Source organism: Panicum virgatum, chromosome 9K, assembly GCF_016808335.1.
Source record: "Panicum virgatum strain AP13 chromosome 9K, P.virgatum_v5, whole genome shotgun sequence".
NCBI classification, from domain to species: Eukaryota; Viridiplantae; Streptophyta; class Magnoliopsida; order Poales; family Poaceae; genus Panicum; species Panicum virgatum.
The window spans coordinates 50,168,849-50,189,073 of NC_053144.1; the positions used below are offsets into that span (position 1 = coordinate 50,168,849).

The window sequence follows — 20,225 nt, forward strand, 5'->3', positions numbered from 1 at the left end:
GCCTGCCGATGATCTTGGCTTGTTGTCATGAAAATGGGAACGGACTGACGATGCGATGCACGTTCGTCGTCGTCATTGCAGCAGCAGGATGCCAGGATCTAACGATTGTCCTCGATCGCCAATTCGCCACCCTTCGACGCAGGCGAAATTCCCTTCGGAATGCGAGAGACGCGCGGGGGGTATAGCTGGCCAAACGGGCCGCACGGCACGGCACGGGCACGAGCACGAGCACGGAGAAGCACGGCACGGCGGGGCACGGAACGCCGGGGCACGGCGGCGCCGCCGTGCCAGCATCCCGGCCCAGGCACGGCCCGGCAACGGCGCCGGCGTGCCGTGCCCCGGAGCACGGCAGCACGGCGGAGGTGGCCGGCGGCCCGGCACAGAGCAGAGCAGGGGGAGGCTGGAGGAGGGGATGTCGGATGGCGGCTGCGGCGGCGACCGGGGAGGTGGGGACGACGTGCGCCGGCCGGGGGCCGAGGGTGGCGGCGGCGGCGACCGGGGAGGTGGGGACGACCTGCGCCGGCCGGGGGCCGAGGGTGGCGGCGGCGGCGACCGGGGAGGTGGGGACGACCTGCGCCGGCCGGGGGCCGAGGGTGGCGGCGGCGGCGACCGGGGAGGTGGGGACGACCTGCGCCGGCCGGGGGCCGAGGGTGGCGGCGGCGGCGACCGGGGAGGTGGGGAGGACCTGCGCCGGCCGGGGGCCGAGGGTGGCGGCGGCGGCGACCGGGGAGGTGGGGACGACCTGCGCCGGCCGGGGGCCGAGGGTGGCGGCGGCGGCGACCAGGGAGGTGGGGACGACCTGCGCCAGTCGGGGGGCGAGGGTGGCGGCGGCGACCGGAGTAGATATGCGCAGGCCAGGGCGCGGGGGTGACGGCGGCCTGAGACGGCGGCGGCCGGCGAAGGCGGGCGCGCAGCAGCTGCGCGTGGAGGATTGGGGATTGGGGAAATGATTTAGGGTTAGGGATGCGGACTGGGGAAGGTGCCGACCAGGCACGCCGTGCCGCCCCGTGCCGTCGCCTTAAACGGGCCGTGCCCGTGCTCGGGCCGCGTGCCGCGATCACGGCCCAGGCACGGCACTGGGCCTGGCACGGCCCAAGCACGGGCACGAACTGGTACGGGCCGGACTGTTCTCGGGCCGTGCTTTTTCAGCCCGTGCCAGTGCCGGCCCGTCGAGCCAGGCCCATCTGGCCAACTATAGCGGGGGTAAAGCCAGCAGGCGGCAGAAAAAAAAATGTACCAAAAGGGGAGGAGCCCGAGATCCCAAAAGGAAATGGAAGCTCTGCTGGGCAGTAGCCAGCCTTGAGCGTCTCATCTCATCTCAGCCGGGGGCCACAACGCGGTCGATCAAAGTTGAGGCTACTGATCAAGGTCAGGATGCGACCATGCTTCTGGGCTCTGGCAAGACAAGAGCTGCTTCCGTTGGAACGGTGGCCGCGCATAGGTGGGGCGCCATGCCGTCCAGATCCCGGCGGCTACAGTACAAGGCGCAGGCGCTGGGCGTGGTTGCTAGTTGGTGCGGGGGTGGGTCGGGGAATCTGAGTCTGGGAGAGGGCTACAAAGACGGGCCGCCGTGGAAAGAGATGCCGAGTCATACAAGCGCTTTTTTCTTTTTTATATTTTTTAAAAATAAAAATTTCAAAAATATATATCCGTTTTGAAATATTTCAAAAATACCCCTGGTCGCCCCCCATAGGGTGATAGGCCCTAAGTATAATTTTTTTTTCTTCAAATTCACAACGAGATACCTGGAAAAAAATGGGGCCTGTCACCCCCCCAACAGGCGACAGGGGGGCCTGTCGCCCCCCCCCCCCCCCCCCACGGGCGACCATCTGCATAATTTAATTAGTGCTATAGTAGAACCATTTAAGTAGGAGTTTAATGATACTTTAGTTTGTAGTTGCGTAGTAGTAAATTAGTTTAGAAAATTAGTACTACGCATTTATTATTACAATTGCAGTACTATTAGAGACGTGTTTATAAATTAATTATGATTTAGAATAGAATTTGGCATATGCAGTATAGAATTTGAGTGTCATCACATAGTTATGAATACTTATACGTTGTAGTTGAATTTCATACTTAGTTTTTACGGATTATTGAATAAGGTAGTGAAGTAAAGAGTATAACTCGATAAGTATTATGTGATATACAGATATGTCGAGCAAGATGCAGTTTCAAGTATTTTATGGTGACTATAATGTTTTGTATGGGCCAAATGGAGTAGATCTTTCTGCCTTTAAGTGCACATCTAGTGCCATAGATAAACCTCTGGAAAGGAGTTTTGGTTCCATATGTAAGTGGTTGCAGCGTGGGTTTCGTGTTGATCCGTTGACACATGTGATCACCGTCCAGTCTCTTGTTACTTGGGAGGTATAAAGTGAATTATGAGAATTGATGATGATACACAGCACTAGTGACTAGCAGAAGTACATGCAAGCAGCTCGAGAGCGTGGGTGGCCTCTGGCCATTCTTATTCAAATCCGGGAGAAGACACAAAATGAAATCCAACATTGTGCAGATCAAGGAACTCCGAGTATTCGAAGATAGACCAATTATGTTGAGCAAGATGAGTTAGAAGAGACAGAGAACCAAAACATGGGACCACAGGGCCTTGCTGATGAGGGAGAGAGGATACATAGCATTGTGGACGAGATGGAGGCAGAAGACCAAACCGCAATAGAGATGGAAGAATATGAGGGCTCATCTGATGACGAGCAGTACTCATTGCCAAAAGAGTGGAAGGAGCATGGTTTTGGCAGTCATGTCGCAGAAGACGTACGAAATCAGGAGTGGGAGTACAGAGGGAATGAGGTAGTGCAAGGTGCAACATATCCAAACATTAAAGCCGTAAAAGATGCTGTGAGACTATGGGCAATATCATTGAAACGAGAATTCAGAGTCGTAAAGTCTGGCAGTAAAGAATATGAGGTGAAGTGTGTGAATGATGGATGTCCATGGCGAGTACATGCATTCAAGGGAAAATGGAAGTCGAACTGGAAATGTTCCATTATGACAGAGCACACTTGTTTGCTGTCAGAAGTTCTTCCCTCGCATCGGAATATATCATGCGTCTTTGTTGCAAAGCAAATGTATGGGTTTATTATGGACGACCTAAATTATGAGCCAAAAATGATTGTTCGACACATTGAGCAGACTTACCAGTACACCATTAGTTATTTGAAGGCATGGCAGGCTAAACAAAGGGTGTTCGAGATGCGGTTCGGCACATACGAGGCATCATATGATAACCTACCTCGTATGTTATCCCAGGTTGCTGCTAGAAAGCCTGGAAGCTTTTATGACACATAACTCGTATCAGCCGTGACTAGGGGCAAAGAATTATGCAACGAGCCTTCTTTTGCATAGGTGCTTGTGTTAGAGCATTTCAGTGTTGTCTTCCGGTGATCTGTATTGATGGCACATTTCTGACTGGAAGGTACAAAGGTCAGATACTCACCGCAATCGGGGTAGATTGCAACAACCAAATAGTTCCGCTCGCATTTGCATTTGTTGAGAATGAGAACTTAGACAGTTGGTATTGTTTCCTTGAACGAGTGAAGGTTCATGTTGTTGCTGCGCGTCCAGATGTGTGCCTTATTAGTGATAGGCATGCAGGTCTGCTGCAATCGATACTGAAATTGCAACGTGGAACTGCGACAACGCCTCCATTGTGGCCCGATGTCCAAAATAGGTGGTGCATTAGGCATATGGGTGCAAACTTCTCTAACCACTTCAAAAATAAGGATCTTAAGAACCTGTTTAAGAGGTTGTGCACCCAAAATCAACAGAGAAAATTCAATGCTTTATGACAGATGCTTGATCAGTTGACTGCAGAGCTAGTGAAGGTAAGAGCATCAGGAGTAGGCACGAGTCAGGCTGCAGAGGCTAGGGATTCAATTGAGAAGCCATTTTCACACTGGATTCGAGGTGCACCTAAGGAGAAATGGTCATTCCTTTATGATACCAATGGAATATGGTATGGTATTCAGACAACGAACCCTGCAGAGTGTTACAATATGGTTATGCGTTTTTGTCGTGCCTTTCCTCTTGTGGGAATTGTTGAGTTCATCATGTATGGGTGCATGAAGTATTTCAGAGAGCGTTACACGGCTGCAAGCATAAACATCAGCAACCCCCAAATTCAGTTTTGCACAAGAGTGACACAATATATGCAAGAGAAGATTGAAAAGGCCAAACTGCACTGCGTCATATCGACAGGTACAATGGAGCATAGATTTGAGGTTCTATGCAAAGATAGAACTGGTCGTGGTATCCGTAGAGATAGGGTGGTATAGGAGAGTTTGATTACAGTAGATGGCAAAGCCTTCTGCTCCTGCATGAAGCCTAAGTTATTGCATTTGCCATGCTCCCATCTCATTGTGGCATGTGCAGAGTCTAGGTTACAGCCAGGAGTATTTGTTTCATCTTACTAAAGTAAGGAAGCAGCTGTATCCACCTAGGGACATGAGGTATACGAGATTGGAATAGTGGGGGCCTTTCTTTCAGGATAATGAGAATAAGATGTTTATTCCCGATCCAGCCACTAAGAAAGGCAAAGGCCGCCGTCAGACACGTCGTATTCGGAATGGTATGGACGAGTCCGAAGAAAGCAAGGCACAAAAGCGTTGTAGCCAATGTGGAGCATTGGGTCACAACTACAAGAAGTGTCCTCAGAATGCACTTCATGATGCTGCTGACGTCGGTTCTTCCGGAAATCCCAGAGATGGAGCACCTCCTACGTTCAGACGAGCATCGGCGAGAATTGCTCGTGGAAGGCATTCGGTGTCATGATCCACAATTGTATTTTCATTATTTGTAATATGTAGTAATGAAATATTGCAGGTATGTAATGAAGTATTATTGTACCTATATGTCTAGTTTGTATGAAACATATATGTACCTATGTGTTCTCATATATTTTTGAATGCAGGTATGGAGATGGACTCCTTGCTAGACCCAGTTATCGACTCGAGCCACAGGTCTTACTTTGCAGCTGTTGAGCACCGAGCCCTAGAGGTGCTACGTCCTCGTCCACCCGGGGAGGCGATCTCTATACACCACGATTGGTGTTACCGGTATGTAATGAAATATTATTGTTTATCACTTATGTATTCGTCGGTATTCCTTTGTTTCGACAATTTTGTTTATTGCAGGTTACGTGAGGCCGGTCTACTGACTCTGAGCCGTCTTGTCGAGGTTGGGCCCTGCGCCTCCGGCACCACCGCCTGCACCACCTGCAATGGGTGGATACTGCGGAGAAGGCTCAACGCAGTTTGCTACGTGGGGGTACGGCTACTAGGACTACCCTAGTGCTAGTGACATGCTGCATCGTTGTGTTTGTTCTATTTTTTTTAATTACCTAAGGCATGTTAGGTTAGTCCGGAATCTGTTTACCGTAGTTTGCAAAGGGTTCTGCCATGCCACTGCATGTGTGATGTGTGTTTCATTATCGTTGTATTATGATGTAAAATTTGATGGTTCACATTATGTAATGCATTTCTTAGTTCTTATTTCTGATCGTTATATTAATTAAATGTGTGCTTTTTAGTATTCTAGTGACATGAAAAGCTCCGATGGCCATGTCCGTGCCCAGCAGAGGGCTAAGAGGGTCCGACGCCCTAGGGGTGGTTAGATATATCTGATGTTTGAATCTCTGATGTTTATTTATAATGAGATAGCTGTTGACCGCTTATTTATACACTTCAACGTTCGTCTCTGATCACTCTCGTATTTTCCATTACATACAATAGATGGTATGTTTATACTTCGATGCTCCATTACGACTAAGTATGATTCAAACTCGACATTATGTACATGTCCAGTGAATGCAAGTTAGGTACGAGACATACATATACAAGCATAATACAATATTAACAATACTAAATGCGAATACATCTTAAACCGATGAACATCATATGTTATAGATCATGGCATGAAATCATTTAGGTCGTCATCCCAGTTGACAGATGGTGGTGCTGCAGGTGGTGTAGTATGGCTCGACGAACCTTTTGGCTTTCTCTTTCTCTCTTTTCTGGATCTACGTTCATGTACAGGGGGAGGAACATCATGTGTTGGAGGCCATGGTTTGGGGGGCATGAAGTCATCCATGTCGTCATCCCAGTTAACACAAGTTTGTGCTGCAGATGGTGCAACATGACTTGACGAACCTCTTGTCTTTCCCTTTGTCTCTTTTCTGGTTCTAGGTTCATGTACAGGGGGAGGAACATCATCTGTTGGAGGCCATGGTTTGGGGGGCATGAAGTCATCCATGTCGTCATCCCAGTTAACACAAGTTGATGGTTGAGGTGCTGAAGCATGACTCGACGAACCTCCGGGCATCTGTTCTTGCGCAGGCCAAGTACTATCACCCGAAGATCTTATCCACCTCCTTCGTCTAGTTTGCGGCATAAGTCCACCGAAGATACATACCAATTTACGGAAATTTGGTATCATTTTGTTAATCAACCCCGTATCATCGGGGTAATCCTAGCATATAATTAAAAAACAATGTTACTGTTTCATAAATATGGATTCGAAATGACGGACGGGATTACAACTGAATGAGAGTTACCTTAATGTGCATCTCATACACCTCTGGCCACATCCATATCTTACAAGAACTTTGTAAGAATCCAATGATATTAGGATGATTTGCTAGTTCAAATACTCTCATGTATATCTTCCGACGTTCTAGCAGGTGTCCCTTTACATCTTGCGTCGTAATACCTCGAAATAATGTGAAATCTTTAAACTCTACTACTTTGGACAACACCATCTCTATCGTACCATCCGCTAACGGATCCAACTTCTTACTAATAACAAGATGGGTCATGATACCAAATATTATACTATATTTTTCTTCGGTCCATGAAAATCCTCCACAATAGGAGGCAGCCATTGCCTTATGCTGCAATATCAATAAGGTACTTTCATAATTCTATTCTAATTCATAATTAATTCAAAAACAAGTCTGTAATAGTACTGAAATTGTAATACTAAACGAGTGTTCTAAAGCACCAAATCTAATTCAGCTAATCCGCTAATTAAATTAAATTGTTATACAATATCAATGGATTCATACGGAAGTTACCGGTAGATCACAAGTACGCAATTCGGCAGAGCTTCGCCGCTTTTCTTCTCCTCACCCCTCTCTGTTTTCCTGAATTTTTAGGCTCAAATGACAAAGGGGATGGCGGCATATGGCGGCCAGGGCTTATATAGAGGAGGGACCCTGTCGCCCCCCCCCCAACGGGTGACAGGCCCCTGTCGCCCCTGGGGTGGGCGACAGGCCCCTGTCGCGCGTTGGGGGGCGACATGCCTCTTTTTTTTCCAGGGATCTCGTTGCGAATTTGAAGAAAAAAATTACACTTAGGGTCTGTCGCCCTATGGGGGGGCGACCGGGGGGTATTTTTGAAATATTTCAAAACGGATATATATTTTTGAAATTTTTATTTTTAAAAAATATAAAAAAGAAAAAAGTGCGTCATACAACTCAAACAGACCGGCCCATTGGGCCGCTCGAATTTATAATCTTCCAAAGTTCCAATGTTTGCACGGCCCAAATGCATGCGGGCCCAAATGCACACACGCATGCGCTAGCTGGAGCGGGCGGCAAGGAGACGCCCACTTTCCTCTCTGCCCTCTATTCTCTCTCCTTTATCTAGGATTTAGCCACTTTGCAGTCTGCCATAATATTTACTCCAAATGCAACGAACGGAGCAAGCTCTTGCGCGGCGCGCGGAGCAGACTAGCTAGCTAGCTAGCTGATTTTGAAGGCAGCCTACCTGTCATTTTGTGGTTGGCTCCTATCATGCATGTGTTTTTTTTGCTTTCAATCTTAAAATATATTTTTCTTCTAACCCATGAATTTATTTTTGAATCCGTTTAAACCACTATGCCATTAAGAATTAATCCATCATAATAAGATCCAATATGAGTATATTTTGTTGTTTATAAAAAATGATCATTTTGGATCAACTAGTTCAACATTTTGGATATACTATTTCCACATTTTCATATGAAAATGCTGCACTAGTTAATCCGAAACATTGGATTAGATTGAAATTTTTGAATCAGCCTTTTGAAAATGTTGTGTGCTTATAAAATTCATGAAATCATAAAATATGCATTTAGTACACTATATAGTAGATTAGAAACAAGACAGAAAAAAAAACAAATGCCGACCTGTATCTAAACCTCTCCTAGCTTTCCACCGGGATTGCTTTGACTTTGATGCGTGTGCTCTGCCTCTTGCTAATAAAGAAGCGCCCGCGGTCCAGAACTAGTGGGCAGTAATAGATTTTGGCGGCGCCAACGGCTTGGCTTAAAGATACATCGGTTATCTACCTTCCACAAGATAAATAGAAGCTCCATTTTGGAAACGACTCCCTGACAATCGAGTGTTTTGTAATCACTTGATTTTTTAGCCAATAGTAACAGAACACATAGCAGTGTAGTACTGCTCTAGTAGATAGGATTTGGGTGATGGCATAACTAAAACCAAGTAATTGAAAAACACATGTTCATCAACCGAAAAAATCAGCAGGCAATCAAAAGTGACACTAGTTGCTTCCCAGGTCCCACCAATAATTGTTCAAAAAAAAAAGGTCCCACCAATAACTTATGACCCGGTAGGAAAAAGCTAACCTAATAACAGATGCAGACTAATTAGCCAAATGAGCAGTAATTTGTCAAAGGCCATCCACGTATTCTTGGAATATTGAATTTCATATTATCAATAAATTAAAATAATGATGAATCTTCTGCTGCAAGATGTCAGCAATGTCACTAGATAACTAGAACATTTAATTTGTTAGCACAAACATGAATGACACTGCCTTTGTGTTAGAGATCTGGATACCACAGCTTTGCACAGGCCCGGCCCTGAGGGGGGGTCGAGCTGTGCAGCCACCCCGGGCCCCCCAAAACCAAGGGCCCCTCCCCACGTATAGAGACTGCAGGTTTAGTATAGGCTCAAGTTGTATTTGTAAGCCAGACCCTATGGACTAGTGCAGCAGCATCTGGATAGCACGGGGCAGCAGGCCTGCACGGCTGCACGTGCACCCACAACACAATGTGGCAAACATGAGTGCATGACTGGATGAACTCCTTTAATTCTCTAGATTTATCGCAGCATCTAATCTAATCTCCTGACTCCCTCGCGACTCGTCACATCCAATCCAATCAAGCGACGGCAACTCCATTTTCTCCGGAGACCTCGACCACGATCCACTGCCGAACAAGTAAAGGCAACGGAAGTTACCTCTATGCCTGATATATGTGAAGTTCAAAATTCATCAGTATGTCTTATTGACTGATGCGCTATTTTCCATCTGTACAATCTTCAGAGTTTAGACTTGAGAATCCATTGTCCATATCTCCATCAAGGGCATTAATATAATTTAGCCAAGCGGTTTTTGCAACTTGATAATTTACTAGTTTTGTGGACTTGATCATGTATGGGTATGGCATTACGTTTAGTAAATTATTAATTGTATTTTCATAATTTTTAGAACTATCATGTTGATAGAATGTATGTGTTAGAGCGTGCAAAAAGGAAAAGGATGAAACAAGTATACTACTATTATTAAAATCTCTATCTCTATCTCTACTATTTTTATTTTTAAGATAAGCAATAATTTATTGATCCGTCAATCGCTCTCTCTTCTATTTCTAAAACAAACAATAAATAATAATGTATGTATTAATCTTCAGCCGTAGCAACACATATGCATATTTGCTACTTTAGAAATATTATTATTATAGGGCCTCTTATTTTAGTTTCGCTCCGGGCCACCAAAATCTCAGGACCGGGCCTGGCTTTGCACAGAATCTCCAGAACACTTTAACGCTAGGGCATCGGTTGTGGAGTTTGTACGAATTGCACTTTGTCTTGGTGTTCCCATGGACGTCCTCACAATTTTTGTTGATAACCTGTGTATTATTAGGGGGGAATGGACACAAGAATCACCTACAGATAACCATATTCCACAATGTACTCCAAATCATTAATAAGTGCAAGAACACCTAGGACATACAAATTACAAAACAATACGAATTCACCTCTCACAAGAAACAACAAAAAGCTCAGAGAAAACTACAATAAAATCTCCACGCTGCATTTCACCTCTCACATTCCTTGGGCATACAAAACACTACAATTTCTTCCATTAAATTGATTTGACCTAAAGAGATTGCTCCCTGCGTAAAAGAAACTAAACAGATGAAAAGGGATCACAATACATCAGACATAATATATTTCAGAGCATAACAAGTCATAAAAGACAAGTAAATTTCCAGAATCCAAACAAACTAGCATAGAAGACATCCTCGGAATTAGATTATCCGATTCATATGCAAAACTTTATTTTATTAAGATTTTTTGTTACCAATTCTTCCTAACATATAAGTCGTAGACAATATTAATTTTGACTACAACTAAGCAGAAGGTTACTGAAAGTGATCGTGTGCTCTAGCCTAAGAGGAGGAGGGGGTGAATTAGGCAACTTAAAATCCTTAACTTATGAATCCAACTAGTTTGCACAAAACTTAAACTAAATCAAGCTATCTAGATGTGCAACTATGGTTCTTCTAGTGAGAAACCCCCATCCTAGAAAAAGTTTAGCAACCTATAGCCAATCTATGAAAGTAAAGGCACAAGTTGCAATATGAAATGCGGAAACGTAAAGGAGGGATGAGAGAAAGCAAACTCTCGACACGAGGATGTATCCCGTGGTTCGGTTTGACACTAAATTGCCCCTACATCCATGCTGTTGAAGCACTCAATTAAGAGTATCGCTTCTCGGCCACCAAATCTCTTCCGGGACTCTTCTTGACTCGCCACCAAGGCTCCTCAAGTCACCGCGGTCACCTTGATTCCACTTTCCACTAAGAAGCTTCTCCATGAAGGGTAGGGGTCTCCACATCCCCCGCACAAAGTCGTCGACGCCGCTCCACACCAAGCCGAAGGGTTGAAGACGTGCCGGCGAGCCACCAAGACTCCAAGGAGGCTGACGCACCGAGATACAATGTTGGTTCACTCTAGAACCAGCTCACAAGGCACAACACCTTTCTCTCACACTCTCTCAAGAGCTAACCTAGCACTAACACTCTCAAATGTGTGCTAAGAACTAAGGATGTGATCACTAAGCACTTGGGTAGCTTGGAGAACTTCTTCAATGTGTCTAGAACTTCACTTGGACCCCAGCAACTTCAAAATGGCCCAGAGAACCCATATATATAGGCCACCAACTCAAATTAGCCGTTTGTGGATATATATAGGCCATCAACTCAAACTAGCCGTTTGTGGCTGTTGGGGCATTTCTGCGAACACCGTCGGTTCAATCGGTGATAGACTGTCGATTAAACCGGGCACTCTGGGCTCTGAAGTATCCGTTGAGCTTCTGAGTTGGGCCTGCAGTTGACGTGGATGGTGTCGGTTAAACCGACACTATACTCCGACGCACCGTCAGTTTAACCGGTGCTTAAGACTTTGCTCCTAGCGCTTGACATGCTCTCTGAACAACGCCAAGGTCAATGCACCCACGCTTGTTCCTGGACTGTCGGTTCAACCGGTGCTGAAGGGTTGGCTTTGCATGCTTAACATCGTCTCTGGGCAATAGTATGGTGATTGCACCGATGCCTTTCTTGACATCGTCGGTTCAACCGATGCCACCCGGTTTAACCAGTGGGTGCCACCATTTTCTGTAGAACTCGTCCAATTCGATATTTCTTTGAGTTCTTTCTTTGTGTTTTGCTTTACTTGGCCTTTTTTACTTCATCCCTGTGATTTAGAAATGTTCGCTCAACAAAACCATTGGTCCCATTGATTGCGTTATCATATGATCACCAAAATCACTCGAAATGGCCTAAACGGGCCATGTTCGTTACAGTTACACAGTTTGACAAGCTGAAAGGAATGCACCTAGTAGAAACTAAAGCTAAATCTTCACAATCGAGAGCCAAAAATTAAAACAGTTACATATTTGCATGCAGAATCCCAAATTACCTACCCATAACTAGAAACTGAGAAACTCGAGCAGCTGATAGGATCTAACACTGTTGGCTTGGTATCCTTGTCTGAGACATGACTAGGATCCATCGGAACAAAACAAGCACAACACAATGAACACATCCTCAGACTTGGCCTGATTCTGATGCATATATACTTGATCTGTGAGATCATTTCATCTTTATATACTAGTTTAAGACATTTCCAAGCTCGCTTGATCACCTCAATCATCAAAATACAAGTACAAGTCAGCAGCAAATCAACCTAAAGCTTCAACCAAATATGCAGAAACAAATGATTCCGGGTGATTTGAAAAGCACAAGATGGAAACTGAAAAAAAACTATACATAGGAGAGGTGTTGGGGTGGGTGCTAAACAGAAAATAAGAAATCCCGTTAGCCATAGAATCATGCGGGCTGCTGGACAATTTGTTCGCCGGCGTGCTGCACTGCCGATAGGTTTGGCTGACGGCAAAGCACTTCCGCTAGTGCAAGCATTGCCACAGGAAAAAAAAAAGAAGGGGGGTGGGGAGGAATCCTGACATGAAGGAAAGGCTGAATGCACTATTGGGCCTTGGTTGGAAGACGGGCCGCAAGAGATTGACAAAAAAATCGAGTGAAGCACAAAACACAATTTTACTCGAGTGACATTTAGAAATTCCGTTTTTTTCCTGGTGACAGTTCAACGGAAGGGTGGCCCAATTTCTGAATATAAAAAGTTAAAAGGGGCGGCCCATGTCACGGCCCAACAAAAAGCCTAGTGTCTGTGTGACATGGTCCACGGACACACTAAAGATGTACTTGTAGAACGAATTGAACAGTAATGCTACATGACGTGCGTGGTGTCACGTGCTTGGTGTTCATTATCGGTTGGAGATGGGGAGCCGAAACCCCAGCAACATACGTCGTGTAACGTGTGGGTGTTACGATATTGCCTTGCTTTCCCAGTTACTCTGCTGGGTACAGCATCGCTGTTATGCGCACGGCTGGATGCAATTCAAGTTGCCTTGGTCGGCACCATTGCAGGCCATGTTTAGTTCCCAAAAATTTTCCTACGGTATCCGTCACATCGAATTTTTGGACACATGTATAGAGCATTAAATACAGTTAAAAATAACTAATTACACAAAATAAATATTTCATACGAGATGGATCTTTTAAATTTAATTAGTCCATACGAGATTGACATGCATGATGACTCATATCAAGATCATTCAGTTCAGGTTATGCAAACGTCTTGAAGGGTTGGTCGGAGGGGACCTCCTATGTAGCTTCAGGAAGGCAGATAAGGCACATGACTTTAAAGCCCATTAAGGCTCAATTAACTGAACATGGGAGATAAACATATTCAGCATTTGATGCTCAAAATATTAAAATTGTAAAGACAAAATGTTGAAATTATAAACACCAAATGTTGAATCCAAAATGCTGAACGACGACCTAGGCAGCTTCTTCTCCGATGAGATGCATGGGCGGCGGCACGGGCAGCGGCACGGGAGGGCGTGAAGGCGGCACGCGGCTGCCCTAGGCGCGGGAGGGGCCGCACAGCGCGACGGCAGGCGGCGGCGCAGAGGCATCGACGGCGTGGGTAGAAGATGGGCAGGTAGGGTTTGGGCGTGGAATCCAACGGACGTAGTTATTTGCACGAATCTCAAGGTATGGAAGCTACGTTCTAAGTTCTACGTACAGGAAGATATATAGAAAATATGTGTTGGAGCCTATTTGCATGGGCCGAACCCTGGCCCAATCGACACAAGGCCCACACGAGCAAGGCTCAATGTGTGGGACAAAAATGTACAAGCCCATGTTTAATTTCATATAACATTTAAATCATCGTGTCAATTTTGAGTATGATGTTTGTAAATTAGCTAGAGTAGAATAGAGTTATGATAGTAATAAATTAATTTAATTTTAGTAGTCTAATGCAATCCAATTATTTTAAATAATTTTTCTTTAAACACTGCATAGGGCATGTGCATCTCCACTAGTATTATAAGCGTGCTAGCGATTGCTTTATTATATCCTACAAATATAATTATATAATTAGTGCATCTGTTTGATTTTGTATAACATTTAATTTATTGTGTCAATTTTGAGTATGATTTTTCTAAATTAGCTAGAGTAGAATAGAGTCATGATATTAATAAACAAATTTATTTTTTAGTAGTAGTTGGATGCAATCCAATTATTTTAAATATTTTTTCTTTAAACAAGTGCCAACTTTAGGTGCATCTCCACTAGTCTATATCTATATCTCTTCTCTTCTTCTCTATATAAAAGTTGAAATAATTGAAATTCTTTTTTATCAAGATTAGGCCCACCGTACCCCTCACGGAGGCCCCACTTGTCAGGCCCAGAGGTTTGACGAAAGAGTGTGGTGACTCATTTTTCGATAGAAGAAAAATATTTCTACCCAAAATCTAATACTTTTTTCACCAACAATTTTACCATACCCATTCTTTACTTTCCATTGATTTTACAACATGCGATCAATTTTTTTTGGAAACACAATGGTTAACACACATTGGCAACTTTCTAAAATTTCTCTCCGCCTGTTGCTTTCCATTATTTGTACACTACTAGAGGATGGAAACAATGGTTAACACATGCGCTGGTTGCTTCCTAGAATTTCTCCTTGATTGACTTGGTTTCCTTCTGCCCTTAGTGATTGGTCTGGCCTCCTCACCGTTGATGCAATTGGTGCAGCCGGCCGGAGGTAACTCCCTGTTCAGTTTTGTTGAGCGGTCATGCTCCCGATTGCCCTGGACACCGAAGCCGCTGAGCTTGCCTTCGTCAATTTGCTTGGGGAGTATATCTCCTCCGCCTACTCAGCCTGCAGTTGATGAGCAGAGGATCGGACAAGAGTGCCTCTGTGTGTTGCAGGTGCGTCCACACACACATCAAGCAGATGAATTGAACCCGACCTATTGTCTGCTGCGCCTATTTGTGTAGGTGTGTTTTCTGATTCTTTAATTTTTTTCCCAATGCAACCACATATGGAGTTCTAAAATTTTGCAGAAATTTCTTGATACATGAGAATGCCATTATCTGTAGTTGCTCGACAAATTTTTACTAATCCATGACTTGGGGAAGTGGTATAGCAATCAGTCATATAGATTATTTATCTATAATAATGGTAGCCTAGATCGGCAGTACTTGCTGTATGAATCGTCAGTGTTTTGAGGTGATGAGCGCATTGATCCAAATTTCAATTGGCTCTACATTGTTTTCCTATCACGGTTGTTCACTACCTTGATGTTGCTGCAAGTACCAGTGAAGATGCAGCATGGCAATAGATGGGATGCATAGTGTGCTCGTTGACCAAGACTGGTTGCGGTAAGGTGGTGAACATTAGTCGAAATATGTAGCTTTTAACAAAAAAAAAGGAAATTCTTCCATGGTTGAAATAGTTATATTGATCTCAATTGACGATCTCTTGCAAGCAGAGCAAAAAAGAAGTAACCTGGCCCATTTCTAGATTATGAAAGCATTGTTGTGTTTTAGCTATTATTCTTATAAATTTACTATTTTCATGTTTCAGTTATTACCAAGTAAATCGAATGGCAGAACATCCATGATTACAGGACTCTAGAAAATGATCGACCAGATGTACCAGGTGGTTGGTGCTTAAGCTCTCCATCTAGTGACCTATGAGTTGTGGCGCATGCTTGCCCTTCATGGAATATCCCCATTGCAGCAATGCCCTGCTTACTAATTCTTGGAATCGGTGCCATTCACAACTGGCTTGCATCAACAAACATGGTGCCAGTAAGGCACTTATGAGACACTGGTGAGATTTGGGAAGCTAGATGTTGGGCTGTTGCTCCGGGAGAAGATAAGAAGAGGTTGGTGGTATGTGAATATTCTTTGGATTTGTCAATGCTCCATGTTGTGACAATTTTGGATAATATAGACATATGCAGAGTTAAACCGAAATAGATTTTTTAGGAATACTATAGAAAATCATTATAAAGAGTTTTTATTGAAAACATCAATTGCAAACAGTGAATGGAATATACTGTGCACGTACGTTCATGGTGACAATTTCTTTCATTGACTATTCTGAGAAATTATTATGTCAGGAACCGAATAATATTTAAGCATTTATTTGTTCAAGCCAATTTAAACAATGCTGGTTTCTTAGACTCTCCATGGAAAAGTAGATCTTTGATAATATTGTTTGATGTAATCTAATTATTTTTAAATAATCTTTATTTAAACACATGCGTGGGGCACGTGCATCTCCACTAGTAGATAGAAACAAGAATTGCATACATGCCTATAGAAACAAGTGTCTTAGGGCAGTCCCAATGGGACATTAATGGTGGTTTCTATCTCTATTAAATGAGATGCAACCTAAGTGAAATGGTGATGTGGCGATCTAATTAATAAGAAAAGTGAAGATAACTAAAGGAAATTGTTGCTTAGGACAATCTCAATGAGAGTATCATAGAAGTGTCATAAGTATTAAATATCATGTCACATCAGCAAAATTACTGATATGGCAAAGTGTCGAGCTAGGATAGGACACTTCCACTGCAAGAAACATAGCACCCGCCACTCAGAAGATTGTATTTGGCCCTATAGAAAATGAAAGAAAAAAGATACAAGTTGTAAAACTCTTTTAATCGAATCGTGCTACCATTATGGCATATACATTTACATAAATACCCATTGGCAAGAGAAGGTTCTAGAGAAAGGAAGATATGAGATACAATATGCAAATCAGTCCACACGTCGTATTGGCATATGTTGAAAAAAAATAATGCGTCGCATTAATTCAATAAGATTCGGATCTCTCTTCTGAACTCTGATTCCGTTAGCCTGCATGTGCATGGTTCTAATGCTGCGTGTAAGTCAACCCGTGGACTTTTTGCAAATCGAAGCGCAAACGTGATAGAAGATGGACAGCAAGTTCAAATAAATAGCACACACATCACTGACACACACACACACACACACACACACACACACACACACACACACACACACACAGTAGTTGCTAGCTACCTGGGTAGCAGCTGAGCTTACTGACCGGAGTTCAGTTGAGAGCATTTGAGAGGTCTGCTTTGAGGTTGTGGGATATGAGGGGAAGACCCAAGAGCAAGAAGCATGGGAACGGCGCAGCAGCGCTGTGGCTCCTGCTGCCTCTTCTCGTTCTGACTGTGCTCAAGACCAATCTCCTTCCGCAGGTTGCCCGCTGTAAGTCACCTTTTCATGACGTTTGGTTGGAGAAGAAAGATTCTTGTAATCGGGCTTATCGTCTTCCCTCTTGACATTCTGCTTTTTCCATCATTTCTTACAAGAATTCTCCAAACTTTATTAGGCACACGGAATTTCTAAGGATTTTTACCTGGGAAATTCCTATGAGACGGCATGCGGCATGTGCATCTCCACTGATAAAGCGGCAGCAAAACAAACTTTTCTCTTGGTAGATAATTGAACTTGAATATCCCGGTTTGATCTTCATCCGAAGATGAACACGGGGGATGTTTAATTTTAGATATATCACTACCATAGAACTGAAGTACACATAAGGATATCAGACCATCTAGTAGAACATTAACCAAAGTTGCCGCTGAAATGGTTCACAAGGTTTTTACCCTCAGTGAGAGCTCAATTTGTGTTCTGAACATGTTTTTTTAATCGAATACATCTTGTTGTCAAAAATAAAGTTTGACATATAATGGTCTAGTTCATCTCTCTATTCATGTTCTAGACGGAACAAGATGGCAGTGTTAGTATTAGGATCACACTAGAGCACGGATCAGTAAGGATTTCTCTTCTTTTCTTAACATCAAGAACAAGAGACCCTAGATCTATTGCATAACCGGTAAAATAAGAAATGCAGTGAGGGAGTAGAGAGAGACCATCACCACCAACACTTGAGCTTGATCCAGCGGCCATCTCGGGTTCGTTGATGGAGATCCGCTCAAGGGCGGCGACGAGTGAAGCAGAGAGGTCGACGCCGGGCCGACGGTGTCGAGGACGGTGGTGGTGACGGCGGGAAGGAGTCAGCTGCAGCGGAGAAAACGCCAGTGGAGCAGAGGCGGCGGCTTCCCGTTGCTCCTGCGCACCCTCAGATCGGGCTAGGGTTTTCGGTGGGTTTGGCGGCGCACTGGTGAACCTCGTACCGTGTGCCGCCGGCCTCCACCTCTCTTTATAGCGCAGTGCAACGGGGGCCCACCAACCATTAAGGGTTGGGCGCCCCCGATCAGGGTGCGGATTAAGGGCCTAATAGGCCGTTGGGCCTATTAGGAAGGAGATCAACCTAACATTCTCCCCCTTGATCTCACTTTGTACTTTAACTTTATACTTCAACCTGAAACTTTTCCTTTAGTTGTTCCATCACATATTAATGAATAGAGCATGCCTTATCATCACGGTCCAAGACCGATAGACTCAACAGCTACCACACACATCACTGTTTTTTGAAACAAATTCTTTATCTTTTGGGCCCTTTTGTTTTCCAGAAATCACAGGCTTTCCCTTAAACCCATGCCGGCTATGTGTTCCATGAACACATTGGGTGGTAAGCCTTTAGTTAGCGGATCCGCAAGCATTTTCTTTGTACTTATATGCTCGAGTGTAATAGAGTGATTCTGGATTTTCTCCTTCACAACATAAAACTTTATGTCAATGTGTTTGGCAGCACCACTTGACTTATTGTTGTGAGCATAAAACACTGCTGGTTCATTGTCGCAGTACATTCTGAGTGGTCTTTGAATGCTGTCTACCACTCTTAAACCGGGTATAAATTTCTTTAACCATTCAACCTGCCCCGAAGCCTCATAACATGCCACAAATTCAGCGTACATCGTCGATGATGCAGTGACGCTTTGTTTGGAGCTTTTCCACGATATAGCTCCCCCTGCGAGTGTGAACACATAACCGGACGTGGACTTTCGGTCATCAATGTCCCCCGCAAAATCCGCATCTGAGTACCCTTCTATCTCTAGGGAATCGGATTTTCTGTATGTTAGCATGAGGCCTTTTGTGCCTTGCACATAACGTAATGCTTTCTTTACCATAATCCAGTGTGGCTGTCCTGGATTACTTTGATATCTGCCAAGTATCCCGGTAACAAAAGCTAAGTCAGGGCGTGTACAAACTTGAGCATACTGTATGCTTCCTACAGCTGAAGCATATGGAACCGCTTTCATTTGATCGATCTCATACTGGTTCCTGGGACATTGAAATTTCCCAAATCTATCGCCCTTGACTATTGGAGCAGGTGAAGGCTTGCACATATGCATACTGTATTTCTTTAGAACTTTTTCTAAGTATGCCTTTTGTGACAGTCCTAATACCCCCTTTGTTCTATCTCGGTGAATTTCAATTCCCAAAACAAATGAAGCTTCACCAAGATCTTTCATATCAAAATTTGAGGACAAGAATTTCTTTGTCTCCAGTAGCAGACCAACATCACTACTAGCAAGTAGAATGTCATCCACATATAGGATCAGGAAAATAAATTTTCCACTTCTGAACTTTGCATAAATGCAATTATCCTCCTCATTTTCTTTAAACCCAAATTTTCTTATGGTTTCATCAAACTTTAAATACCACTGCCTAGAGGCTTGCTTTAATCCATAAATGGATTTCTTTAAGCGACACCCCATATGTTCTTTTCCTTTCACAACAAAACCTTTTGGTTGTGCCATATAAATATTTTCATACAAATCCCCGTTAAGGAATGCCGTCTTTACATCCATCTGATGTAACTCTAAGTCATAATGTGCCACCAATGCCATTATAATTCTGAAGGAATCTTTACACGAAACCGGAGAAAAAGTTTCGTTATAGTCTATCCCTTCTCTTTGCGTGAAGCCTTTTGCCACGAGTCGTGCTTTGAACCTTTCTACATTCCCTTTGGAGTCATGTTTTATCTTGTAAACCCATTTACAGCCTACTATTTTGGCTCCTTTAGGAATTTCCCCTAAGTCCCAAACACCATTGGAACTCATTGATTTCATCTCATCTTTCATAGCTTCCAGCCATTTAGATGAGTGAATACTTCTCATGGCTTCTTCATATGAAGTGGGATCACCCTCCATATGAACCTCTTCTGTATTGTAAAGTTCATAGTCGCTAGAAATAGCCGACCTTCTTTCTCTTTGTGACCTTCTAAGGGCCACTGCTTGTGGCACTTTTTGTGCCTCAACTTCTAGCACATTTTCCATAGGGGGCTGTAGCTCCTCCTCCTCATGTCCAAT

The 20,225-nt window shown here is 44.0% G+C and overlaps 1 protein-coding gene across 1 annotated transcript; it reads left to right on the forward strand.

Moving 5' to 3' along the window:
• The first annotated feature begins 412 nt into the window (after nt 1-412).
• On the forward strand, nt 413-871 carry LOC120648085 (glycine-rich cell wall structural protein 1.8-like). The gene has a single exon (XM_039924848.1). It carries the CDS (start codon nt 413-415, stop codon nt 869-871), a length of 459 nt encoding a protein of 152 aa, XP_039780782.1.
• Nucleotides 872-20,225: the final 19,354 nt, after the last annotated feature.

What these genes read in the sequence shown, in the direction of transcription:
- LOC120648085 (XM_039924848.1), top strand. Translation starts at nt 413, where the DNA reads ATGTCGGATGGCGGCTGCGGCGGCGACCGGGGAGGTGGGGACGACGTG.